General features: G+C 48.5%; 1 protein-coding gene across 1 annotated transcript in view; it reads right to left on the bottom strand.

Annotated features, from left to right (window-relative positions):
• Window positions 1-12,021, bottom strand: part of Col23a1 (collagen type XXIII alpha 1 chain) — a 299,491-nt gene that overhangs the window by 263,877 nt on the left and 23,593 nt on the right. Inside the window, 1 exon segment of the mRNA XM_028857241.2 lies at window positions 7,966-8,032. Coding sequence (XP_028713074.1) covers window positions 7,966-8,032 — 67 coding nt within the window.

Raw genomic sequence — 12,021 nt, 5'->3', positions numbered from 1 at the left:
GCAATTCCATACAGCATCCCTGCAATTCCATACAGCATCCCTGCAATACCATACAGCATCCCTGCAGTACCATACAGCATTCCTGCAGTACCATACAGCATCCCTGCAGTACCATACAGCATCCCTGCAGTACCATACAGCATCCCTGCAATATCCATACAGCATCCCTGCAATACCATACAGCATCCCTGCAATACCATACAGCATCCCTGCAATACCATACAGCATCCCTGCAATTCCATACAGCATCCCTGCAATTCCATACAGCATCCCTGCAATACCATACAGCATCCCTGCAATACCATACAGAGATCCAGAAAGGCATAAAGAGGCAATGGTGAGGATGATCACTGTCCCGGAATGTTTCTAAGATTTCCCAGGGAAGGTAGAGCCTTACTAGACACAAGCCCGAAGGGTAGAAGTGTCAGGCTGTGTGCAAAGTCTCCTGGATTCCAGGCATGTCTGTTCCACTGGTGTCCAGCCACGTGACTTCTCTTACTCCTTGGTCACCCACATTTTCTCACCCATATCCCGGAAGAACATGCTGGGATCGCCTGCCAAGCCTTTGTTCGTTCCTTCCAGAGCATTCCCAGCCAATCTCTGAACCTTCTCTCCCCTCTCCATCTTTGGCAGTCGCTGGCTGACCACAACTGATCCGAGTTCATGAGGACAGCCAACAACTCACTCTTGGGAGGTGGAGGAGGGCCTGCCTCCAGGTATTTATGTGTTCTACCCTGCCATGATCCCATGAGGTAAGTACTGTTAGGAGCTCTGTTTCACAGATGAAAAGCTGAAGCATACCCTAGGCTAGGCATGGCATACACCTGTAATACTAGAACTCAGAAACAGAGGCAGAAGGTCAGGAGTTCAAAGCCAGCCTCTACTACACAGCAAATTTAAAGCTAACCTGGGCTACAGGAGAGAGAATCTGTCTCAAAAATCGTAAAACAAAATACAGGGTAAATGACCTATTTGAGGTCATGGGGTTGGTAAATGACAGAATTCAAGCCAGGCAAGAGGATCCAGACGCTGTCTTCTGAACACATCCAAAGAGGGGAAATAAAGTCCCTGGATACTTGAAGTGGAGGCAATCTTTGGTCAAAACCAGAACCTGTCTACTCTCACTATAAGAGCCATCTGGCCAGCTGTCCTGGAGCAAGTATGAAGGTCACTACAGTTTGTGTTTGCCCAGCTGCATGCATTTTTCTCTTGTTCTGGGAACAGAATCCCAATCTTCCTTGGGGGTAGCTACTCTCTCTCATATCATGTTTCTAGTAGCTGCATGTGTGTGTGTGCATGTATATGCTACGCATGAGTGCACTGTGTATATTGTGTATACCTGTGTATATGTGTACATGTGTGTGCCTGAGTATGTATGTGCATACATGTATGTATATATGTGTGCACCTGTCTGCATGTGTGTGCATGTGTATGTATGTGCATGAGTATGTGTGTATAAGCATATTTACAAATCTCATCCTATGAAGGGACCTTCGTGGCTTCGTTTCACCTTAATTACTTATCTCTAAATATAATTGCATTCTGAGGCACAGGAAGGGTAACGATTTCAAGTACTGGTGGAGGAGTGAGTGGTCAGAGTTCAGCCATAACACCTCCCAATCTCCAGTCATGGGGCTGACGAGGAAGGGGGTGCGTGTGGGGGGGGTGCTGTGGGATGATTTGTATGTCCTGTGGGAGCCCTTCTTGGGTTCCTTGTGGCGTTACCCAGCAGGTCCGTATAGAGGATGATTAGGACCATGGGCCTGAGTGCAGGTGTTTGAGATGGTCTGCACTTTGCTGTGCTGGGGGATGGTCTGTATGTCAAGTTGTTCTGATTGATTAATAAATAAAACCTGATCGGCTGTGGCTAGGCAGGAAGGATAGGCGGGACTAGCAGAGAAGAGAAATAAAAGGACAGGAGGGCAGAAGGACTTGCTGCAGCCGCCGCAATGACCAGAGATGCTGCAGCCGCCACAATGACCAGAGACACTGCAGCCGCCGCCATGACAAGAAGCATGTGAAGATGCCGATAAGCCACCACCCATGTGGCGAGGTATAGATTTGTAGAAATGGATTACTTTAAGGAATAGATTTATGGAAATGGTTAATTTAAGATAAAAGGAAATGGTTAATTTAAGATAAAGGAACAGTTAGCAAGAAGCCTGCCACGGCCATACAGTTTGAAAGCAATATAAGTGTCTGTGTTTACTTGGTTGGGTTTGAGCGGCTGTGGGACTGGCGGGTGGCAGAGATTTGTCCTGAATGTGGGCAAGGCAGAAAAAACTTTAAAGCTACAGGGGGGGCTGAGCAGGACTGACCTAGCTGCAGCTGTTGGCAGACACCTTCTTCCTACAGAGTGAGCACCCTGGGGAAAGGCAGCCTGAGGACAGAGAGAAGCAGAGTGATGGGGATAACTCCCGAGCCCAGGCATGCCTGGAACCAGATCCATTTCTGAGCCCTGCACTTTAGGTATGGGATCGGATGTATTTCCATCACTGCATTATTCACAAGGGATGGTCAGGATCCACTAATGTCCTCGTGCCCGAAAAGCGGTGACCAAACCAAGGTGGGCCCTGTTTCCAGGACCAGGTGGGCCATGAAGATAGAGTATGCTGACAGAGACAGCTTAAGGGGGAACGAGTATGTAGTGGCGCACAGGTCCAGAAGCCTAGAATCATCACTCATGCCTGGGAAGCGTGACAGCAGGCATGGAAGGCTTGATAGCAGGAACAGGAAATGGTCGGATCACATTGATTCTGTATCCAGGAAACAGACAGCCAACAGCAACTGGGGCCAGACTCTAAAACCCCAAGACCCACATCTAGGAAGGTCCTTCCTCCAGCAAAGCTCCACAAAGGTTCCACAACCTTCCCAAATAGCGCCACCTGCTGGGGATCAGGTGTTTAAGCATATGAGCCTGTGGGGGACACTTCACATTCTAATCACAGGGACATATAGTAACCTAAATGAAGGGAGGGGGTCTGAAATGGGAAGTGATCTGGGTGTGTGTGAGGACTGTGCTCCAACATAACCTTTTGTAGTGCTTCAAATTTTATTTATTTGTTTGTTTGTTTGTTTGTTTTTCAAGACAGGGTTTCTTTGTGTAGCCCTGGTGGTCCTGAATCTCGCTCTCTAGACCGGGCTGGTCTCGAACTCACAGAGATCCGCCTGCCTCTGCCTCCCAAGTGCTGGAGTTAAAGGTGTGCGCCACCACTGCCCAGCTTGTCATGCTTTACTCCCCATTCAATACGTACACATTTAAAAACCTCAACTACATTAAAAAACCCTCAGCTACGTAAAGTAAGAAGAGAAGATACCAACACACCCGAGAGCGCAGACAGCGTCAGGTACTGCATGACACAGGGTCACGGAGGGATGGGTGAGCAGGTGGGCATGAAAGTTCAACCACAGGACGTGCTGCCCGGGAGCACCCACGCGGGGTTACGGGCATGCGCCGCCATGCTTGGTTTCTTTGGGGTGATTATTGCTCCCATTTGTTTTCATCCCTAGGGCTGTAGCAGCAACATTTGCCACAAATCAGGTGTATAAAAAGAGCAAATTGGGAGGCCAGAAGTTCAGGGTGTTTGCAGGACGGCTTCCCCTGAAAGCCCTGAGGAAAATGAGCGTTTCCTGGCTTGCTATGGTACCACTCCAGTCTTGGCTGCACTGACGTGGTCTTTTACTATGCATCCCTGTGTCTCATGTTTCTTACTCTTGTCTCGTCGAAGGGCACAAGGGCTCTGAATAGGGCCCACCCTGATCATGGGAGATCTTGCTGCAAGATTCTAATCTTAATTATTACAAACCTCCAATCTCTGAGATTTTACTTTCTGCATTTTCAAATGCCCACCGCCAACCAAGGTCCAGAAACTTTAAATAGAAAATTCCAGCCGGGTGGTGGCGCACGCCTTTAATCCAGCACTCACAGAGGACGATCTCTGTGATTCAACCACCTGGCTACCAAGTGAGCTCCAAAACGCAAACACAAGAGAAACGTCTGAAAAAAAAAAAAAAAAAAAAAAAAAAAAAAAAAAAGAAAATTCCAGAAATACGTCATTCAAGAATGTCCGACTACACACCACTCTGAGTAGCATGGCGAAGTCTCCCATCACCCTGCTCCTGCTCACCACATTGGTTGTCATGGTTCCTCAGTGCTGGTGCTCAAGTAACCCTTATTTTAGTATGGACCCCACAGTGCGAGAGCATTGAGCCGACAATTTGAACATTGCAAGGAAAACTACAAAGTGCTTCCTTCAGATAAAAAGAAGAGTATGATAAGACATTTTGAGAGAGAAAGGGCCCGTTCACATAACCTTTATTACAATTATTCTATCATGTTTGATAGCTATTGTTTATTTCTCACTGTCTGATCCATAGGTCAAACTTCACCACAGGTGTGAATGAGTCTTAGTTAGGTGTCTATTGCTGAGCTAAAACACCAGGACCAAAGAACTTGGGGAGGAAAGGGTTTATTTGGCTTACACTTCAGCATCGCTGTTCATCACTGAAGGAAGTCAGGACAGGAACTCAAACAGGACAGGATCCTGGAGGCAGGAGCTGATGCAGAGGCCATGGAGGGGTGCTGCTTACTGGCTTGCTTCCCCATGGTTTGCTCACCTGCTTTCTTATAGAACCCAGGACCACCAGCCCAGGGATGGCACCACTCACAATGGGCTGACCCCTTCCTCATCAATCATTAATTAAGAAAATGCATTATAGTCGGATCTTATGGAGGCATTTTCTCAATGAGGTTCCCTCCTTTCAGATAACTCTAGCTTGTGTCAAGTTGAAGTAAGACCAGCCAGCATAGCATGTATGTGTAGAAAAAAATGCACATTTATGTGCATGCAATCATATAAATTCACTATATTTGGAATTGCATATATATGGATGTACATACACACACGTAAATGAGATTCCATACTATCCAAAGCTTCAGGCATCCACTAGGGGTCTTGAAGAGCATCCTCTACCAGATAAGGAACTGCTTGCTGGGTACTGAAAAAACTCTATTTTAATAAAGTCTCATTCTCAGGAACCAGACACCAGGAGTTGAGTATATCTTTTTGAGGAAACCAGTCTGATACACTACATCATTTTGTAGGTGAGGTGAAGGTTCAAGGGCCCTTTACCCACCAGAAGCTACCGAGCCTGCTCAGCACAGCCCTGAAAGTCCTCCCATAATAGATGTGGGCACGAGGGATGGGCCATCTTCCTGCTTGAAGCTTACCATGCCACTTGGCCCTGCACAGTCAGCTCACGACAGGCAGTGCCCACAACGGGCAACACACACTGCTGCCCCTCCCCGGCCCTGCTTATCTGCCTTCCCTTTGCTGGGATCTGACAAAAGATTACACTGTTTCCCTGGGCCGTGGGAAGGAGCTGGGTGGTGACCTGCCTGTGTCTCAGATCAGATGGGGACCCAAGATACAGAGGGTCCTCTGAGTCTCCAGAGCCCTAAAGTCTTCAGAGTTCTTTGATGAGAGCTTTGAAGAGAGGGAGGGAACTCGGGCCCCTGGTGTTGCTGAGAAGGGCTTTTCTAGTCTCAGGCAGCGCATGCCAGTCCACTGGGGCTTTGTGTCGATGAAGAACTTGAAAGGCTCAAGCGAGAACTAAGACTGGGGGTGGCGAGATGTGGACACAGGCGGGTAGTAGGCCCCAGTGAGATGCTGTTGCTTCATCTCTAGAGCCGCACTGGCTGTGACATCACAGCAGGCACCCTCAGGGCAACTGAAGCATGGCACTGAGGGTGGGGTGCCCCCCTCACTGCCTCCTCCTCCTCTCTCCACCTCGCTGCCATATTTGAGACCGGTGAAGATTCTGTTAGCAAGTATGGCCAGCAACGGTCTCATTGTAGACCACACCTACAGATGTCAATAATCAGACTTTCAATCTAGGATGTTTTATTTCACTCTGTAACAGTTTAGAAGTCCAAAATGCTGGTTGCAGAGTGTGAAATGATATCTCGTGAATGGCTGTGCGTCCCAATTTGAAAACACACTTATAAGAGTTGGAGAGGTGGCTCAGTGGTTATGAGCGCTTGCTAATCTTCCAGAGGACCAGAGTTTGGTTCCCAGCACCCATATAACTCCAACCCCAGGGAATCTACTACTCTTTTCTGGCTTCTGCAGGTGCCTGCATGCATGCACACACACATACAAATGCACACACACACACACACACACACTTTAAAAAAACCTACACTTATTCACATAAATCACACAAATTTAAAAGGGTCCCTTAGTATCCATGGGAGAGTGCTTCAATGAACCTGTCCATCTCCCTACAGGGTGCTTAAGTCATTTATATAAAACAGCATTGTATTTGCATGCATATTTGCATCATATTTGCATATGCATTGTATTTGCATAGGCTATGCATGTCTTCCTGAATATTTAAATCATCTCAAGATGACCTATAACATACAAGTAGCTGTTATATTATAGTTGTTAGGAAATGATGACAGGATATTTTTAACTCCTATTTGGCTGAATCTCAGGTTAATTCTTCGATCAGAGCCCAGGAAGATAGATATATACCCAATATATAGAAAGAATGAAAGAAGAAAAGAAAGATACACATTTACAAATTTTATAGATCATCTAAAATTCATTGATGGGTTTAAATTTCCCCCCATTTAGTATAATCTCTGAACTCTGACCCATGAATCACTACTGGCCACATTATGTTTCCTCTTCAGAACCTCAGGGTCAACTAAAGGCTCAAACTCAACCATGAAATCTTCCACTGAGTCCAGAGACAGAGTTTCCCATCAGATCCACCTTTGCAGAGGAAGCCCCTAACCCTGAGACATTGATGGTTTCTGGGTACCTTGGAGTAACTGGGAGATGCTGGTGGAGAACCTGCTTCAGCCCCACCTGCTCTACACTAGTTACAAAAGCCACACGCAGCTCAGGGCTGGGGAGATGGCTCAGGGGTGATGTGCTAGCCATACAAGCATAGGACCCGAGTTCAGATCCCATGTAAAAAGCTCTGTGGGCTAGCATTCACCGTCACCCCAGTGCTGGGGAGGAGGGCAGACACAGGTGGGTCGTGGGGCTCCTGGTCAGCCAGCAGAGCTTCAAGTTCAGTGAGAGACCCTGACGCAAAAATTAAGGTGGACAGTGTCTGAAGAAGACACCACCATCAACCTCTGGCCTCCACATACATGTGCATATATACATGAACATATGCATACACACACACACACACAGAGAAAACCCCTTCCAGCATGAGACACATTGCCATGAGCCCCTCCCTCCTCCCTCTCCATGTCACACAGCATCCTAAGCAAGACAGTCCAACCTTGAAAGCCCAGAGTAGAAACTCCATACCAAACTCTTAGTCACGGTCACACAGGGCTCCATGCTCATTCCCACTCTGCGTCTGGATTTGAGCCACATGGATGGGGTACTCAGAAGCCCAGGTTTTTATCCATGGCCCCCATAGTCCACACCAGCAAAACAGAGAGACTTGATCACCCAAAAGGCCCAGACTGATTTTTCTGGTCCCATCTTCTTCCTCAACCCAAAGCAGCAACAACAAAAACCAACTTCAGGCTCGACCAATTAATTGTTCCCTCTCTGTGCCAATCAGAGCGTGGTTCAAGGCAATCACGCAGCAGGGCGGGGGTGGTTACTCTGGCTCATTCAGCAGACTCATTCAGAGGGCGGGTACTTTCCCACCACTGAGGCCTTATTTGAGGCCAGTTTTAATACTCCCTGAGAGCTCCAGCCAGTGCCACTGATCAAAACACACCAGCCTTCGTGCCTGGAGTCTGACAAACCACCTGCCTGGAGAAGCCAAGGAGGCAAGGTCCCAGGATCGTCCCCAGAGGGCCACAGCCTGGAGCACCAGACCATCCTCTTGGTTGTTGGTGACCTGAGTATTTCACAACCACATGGCAGGGAGAAGGGCTAGGCCTCCAGAAGTCAGGAGCCAGCAAGGAACAAAACCATCACTTACCTGGGGGACAGACGCACTCGGAGGGGGCTTCCCGAACTGTCCGGAGCTTGGCGACTCCATCCAACTTCTGAACCAAGAAGACAAAAAGTTGGGAGAGAAGATCAGTTGCAGAACAGGGGAGTGGAAAACTCCACCACGGTTCTGGTATTTTCCAGAACACGTCTTAAAGGTCATTAAATTCTACAGGCGGCTTTTCTAATGGGAAGGAAAGCAATAACAACCACTGAACGATTCTGATTATGACTGATGAGTCCTCAACAGAAGGCGTCAGGTTTCTGCTGTGTTACACGTTCAAGCACAGTAGGAAAAGAAACCGAGGTGGCTGCCTGCCAGGCAAGAGAAGCAGAATGGAGGGCATACAGGAGAGGCTTTGGGGCAGGGGTAGATTAAAACTGGCCCTTGTGGTGGCTCTCTGGGCCCCCAAGAACTGTCCTCTCCTCAGCCAGGAAGCGCCACAGAACCTTTCTCCCATCGTCTTGGGGTCCTAGCCTAATTCACTATGACATTTTCCTTTCTTCCTTCCCCAGGGATCCTTGGCCTAGATAATTCGGTTCAGTAGAATTTAACAAAAGTCTCCATGCATGCCCAGCCCTGTGCTGGACATGGGAGAGAAGAAAAGAAATGCCACAGGGATGGCATGCTACTGTGGTAACTCACAGGGACAGCTCTGGTGTGCTTGTGGCCTGATCTGACCTCCTAGCAAATCTTTGGTTGCTGGGGATTGAATTCAGAACTTCCTGCTGGCTAAGCACATGCTGCACCACTGAGCTACCCAGCCACAGGACAACTTGTGGGGCCAGAATTAAAGTCGTCCCCAGTGAGGCAATGGAAGCTTGGAAGAAGCTAGGGTTAGAGAAGAGCAACTGGCCCACCATCTCATCCCAGATGAGCCAGGGCTGAAGTCCTTAAGGATACAGAGGGCATTAACTCTTTTCTTTTTTTGGGGGGGGAGGGGCAGTGGCATGGCAACGGTAGTCAGGAACCCTAAAAGCCAACAAAGCCAACTACACAAGTCTGCTAACTTGAGTTGTGTAGTGCACTCACCAGCGTTAGCATTGGTGCTTCCGGCTCAAACCCAAAGACGTAAATTTAGGAGCTGGAGACACGGCTCAGGGGCCAGGAGCACTTGCTGCTCTTCCAGAGGACTGACATGGACCACCTGTAACTCCTGCTCCAGGGGACCTGATGCCCTCTTCTGGCCTCCACAGACACCTCTGCTCATCTTTGGTGCACACACCAAAAGAACACAAGCACACACTGAAAACAAGTCTTTTTTTAAAGGGGGAAAAGTATTGTTTATTTATTTATATATATTTTTGAGGTGTTGGGGACAGAACCCAGACTGATGCTAAAAATACATGCCTTATCACTGAAGGGTGCTTTTTCCAGCCTGAGAGGTAATTGTTTTATTTGTTTTGTTTTTTATTTTCCAAGATAGGGTTTCTCTGTGTAGCCCTGGCTATCCTGAAACTTGCTCTGTAGACCAATTGGTCTTGAACTCATAGAGATCCTCCTGCCTCTGCCTCCTGAGTGCTGGGATTAAAGGCATGTACCACCACCACCGCCGAGCTCTGAGAGGTAACTTTTAAGCACTGTGCTACAGGAAGTGAAAGGGGATCAAGGGTTGGGAGGTAAGGTCCTCTGCTTGATCAAACAAAATCAAGCTTCTGAGCCATCTCTTGGGTCCGTTTTGTGCTTCCTTATAAAATTCAGTGCTAGCCATGAACTGGAGTCAATTAGCAACCTGTTCCCCCACCCTAAGCCTTGGTATCTGACCACTCCAGAATCCGGGTGGGGTTCCTCATGCTCCATCAGCTTCTAGGTGATGTCTGCCCACTCTGACCTGTCTCCAGCAAAAGTCCTGTTTCTGTCTGGTGAGTTTAACCAGAGTTCCCCTTTGGTACTACTTGATCTACTGACAGTCCACAAAGGTCCTTGGCTATAAAAGGACCCTCTTTATGCTTTGCTATGCTTTATTTAGAATTGATGCTGCCATATAATGCTTTAACAAGGACCCCTTTGTGTGTTTTGGTGTTTGTGTCCATGTGTGTGTGTTGGTGTGTGTGTGTGTGTGTGTTGCACACACGTGTGCGTGTATAGAAACCAGAGGACAAAAATCACATATTTTTGCCTTAATTTTTTCACTGACACAACAGCTCAATATTTTGGTTAGACCGGCTGGCTGGGGAGCCTGAGGGACCTCCCTGCTTGGTGCTCAGTTAGAGGTGTGGGTGGTCACCCTAGACTCCTTAACTCGGATGACAGAGATCCAGCCCAGGTCCTCATGCTTTCATAGCAGGCCCTTCATCCAGCGGGCCATCTCTCCAGCCCCAAACCCTTTCTTGTCTAATAGTACCAAGTTGGGGTGTCACTGAACACTGGACCCCAGCCAAGCCCAAGGTGCCTCCGGCTGGAGCAGCCCAGGACCTATGGGGCAGTCTAGACCCTAATGGGAACCTCTCAGTGTTCTGGAAGGTCTCCTCAAGCCTCCTCCTCAGGAGGCTGAGCTGGAGCAGTTGATGTTAAGGGCAAATAACAGCAAAGGAAAAGAAGGTGGCTGGGCAGGCCATGAACACCACACAGTACCAGGACAGCCAGGGAGCACTCGAGTGTGGCAACTTTATCCTCAGCCCACCTCCCTGGCATCCCAAGGCCCTCAGTCTGCTCCAGGAATCAGATCCTGGGTCTCCGGACATCAGACTCTTAGCTCCCTCTGGACCTCCACTTCTTCTCTAAGCCTGGAGCAGCCAAGTTAGTCCCTGTGAGCCAGGCCCAACCTCCAGAAGTCCCTTTAGCTCCCACTCCTCAGCAGGAGACCTGCTCCATCAGGGACAGCAGCGAACATCAGCCTTCTCCCACCGCCAGCCTCGCTAAGGGGCTGTGGCCTGTGTACCAGGACATCCCCTCCTCTCCCCACTGAATGGGGAGTGAGCCTGCACAGAAACTGCAGGCCTGGGCAGGACCTCAGGACTCTCTTTCCCCACAGTCTCTGCAGACACTATAGTAGTTTTCAAAAGGAGAGAATCCAGCCCTGTAGTCCACAGTGGTTCACTGTGCACGAAGCTCTCCAAGCTAGACATGACAGCAGGAAGGCGTCCCTCATGCCCTTCCTAACAAAGCATACAATGTTGAAGATGAGCTTTTAACGGCACCTATCACACCTGGACTGCTCTCCTACAGGGCAAGAGCCAAAGAAGCGCACAATGACTTTAAAGCTATGCTCATCTTAAAATGAAAGCCGGAGTGGGAATTACACATGGGAGAAGAAACACTCCTGGCTAAGGCTACCAGGACTATCCCAGGCCACTGGGATTGAGTTTTCATGTTGTGCTTTATTCTAGCTTCCTGCATGCACTCGCTTTTCTCAATGGCTCAGGAGCACACAGTTTGATCTCTGACTTCTGCCCCTCCCTCCCTCCCTCCCTCCCTCAACTCCACCCCTCCCCATCCAGGAGTCTGGAAACACAGCTGAACCCCACAGGAAATGTTTGAGTTGGAAACTCAATGCCAAAATCTTTATGCTTTTTTTTTCTTTTTAAATTTTAAGAGACTCTTCTTTTGTGTCCAGGCTTCTAAGCTATGATTTAAAGGCCTCGACTCTTTCCATTCAGTGATCTGGCGGCATCTGCATACAATACGGTCCTGGGTTTCCATGTGCGAACATGGCCTTCCCTGCAGAGCAAATAAGGGATGAATTTCTGAGAACAGACAAGAGGCTTTGGGAGTGTTCCTCTCCAGAAGCCCAGAGAAGGAAAGCAGGGAGTTTGGAGGCAACTTAGAAGGGGAAAAAATCTCCATTTTCAACTGTGATCTGTTGGTAAGTTTATTAATGGCCCAGAAGAGCTCAAATCGTCTGGTCACATTCTCAAATGGTTGGAATGGATGGGAACCACAGGTCAGCACACACACACACACACACACACACACACACACACACACACACACGCACACAGTGAGTTGATGGCTCTGGAGAGATGGCTCGTCGGTTAAGAACATGGACTGCTCTTTCAGAGGACCTGAGTTTGATTCCCAGTAACCATGTCAGGCAGCCACAAC

This window comes from Peromyscus leucopus, chromosome 8b (assembly GCF_004664715.2).
Source record: "Peromyscus leucopus breed LL Stock chromosome 8b, UCI_PerLeu_2.1, whole genome shotgun sequence".
Classification (NCBI taxonomy): Eukaryota; Metazoa; Chordata; class Mammalia; order Rodentia; family Cricetidae; genus Peromyscus; species Peromyscus leucopus.
The sequence above is the reverse complement of the archived record's forward strand: the minus strand, read 5'-3'. Positions and strand labels throughout refer to the sequence as shown.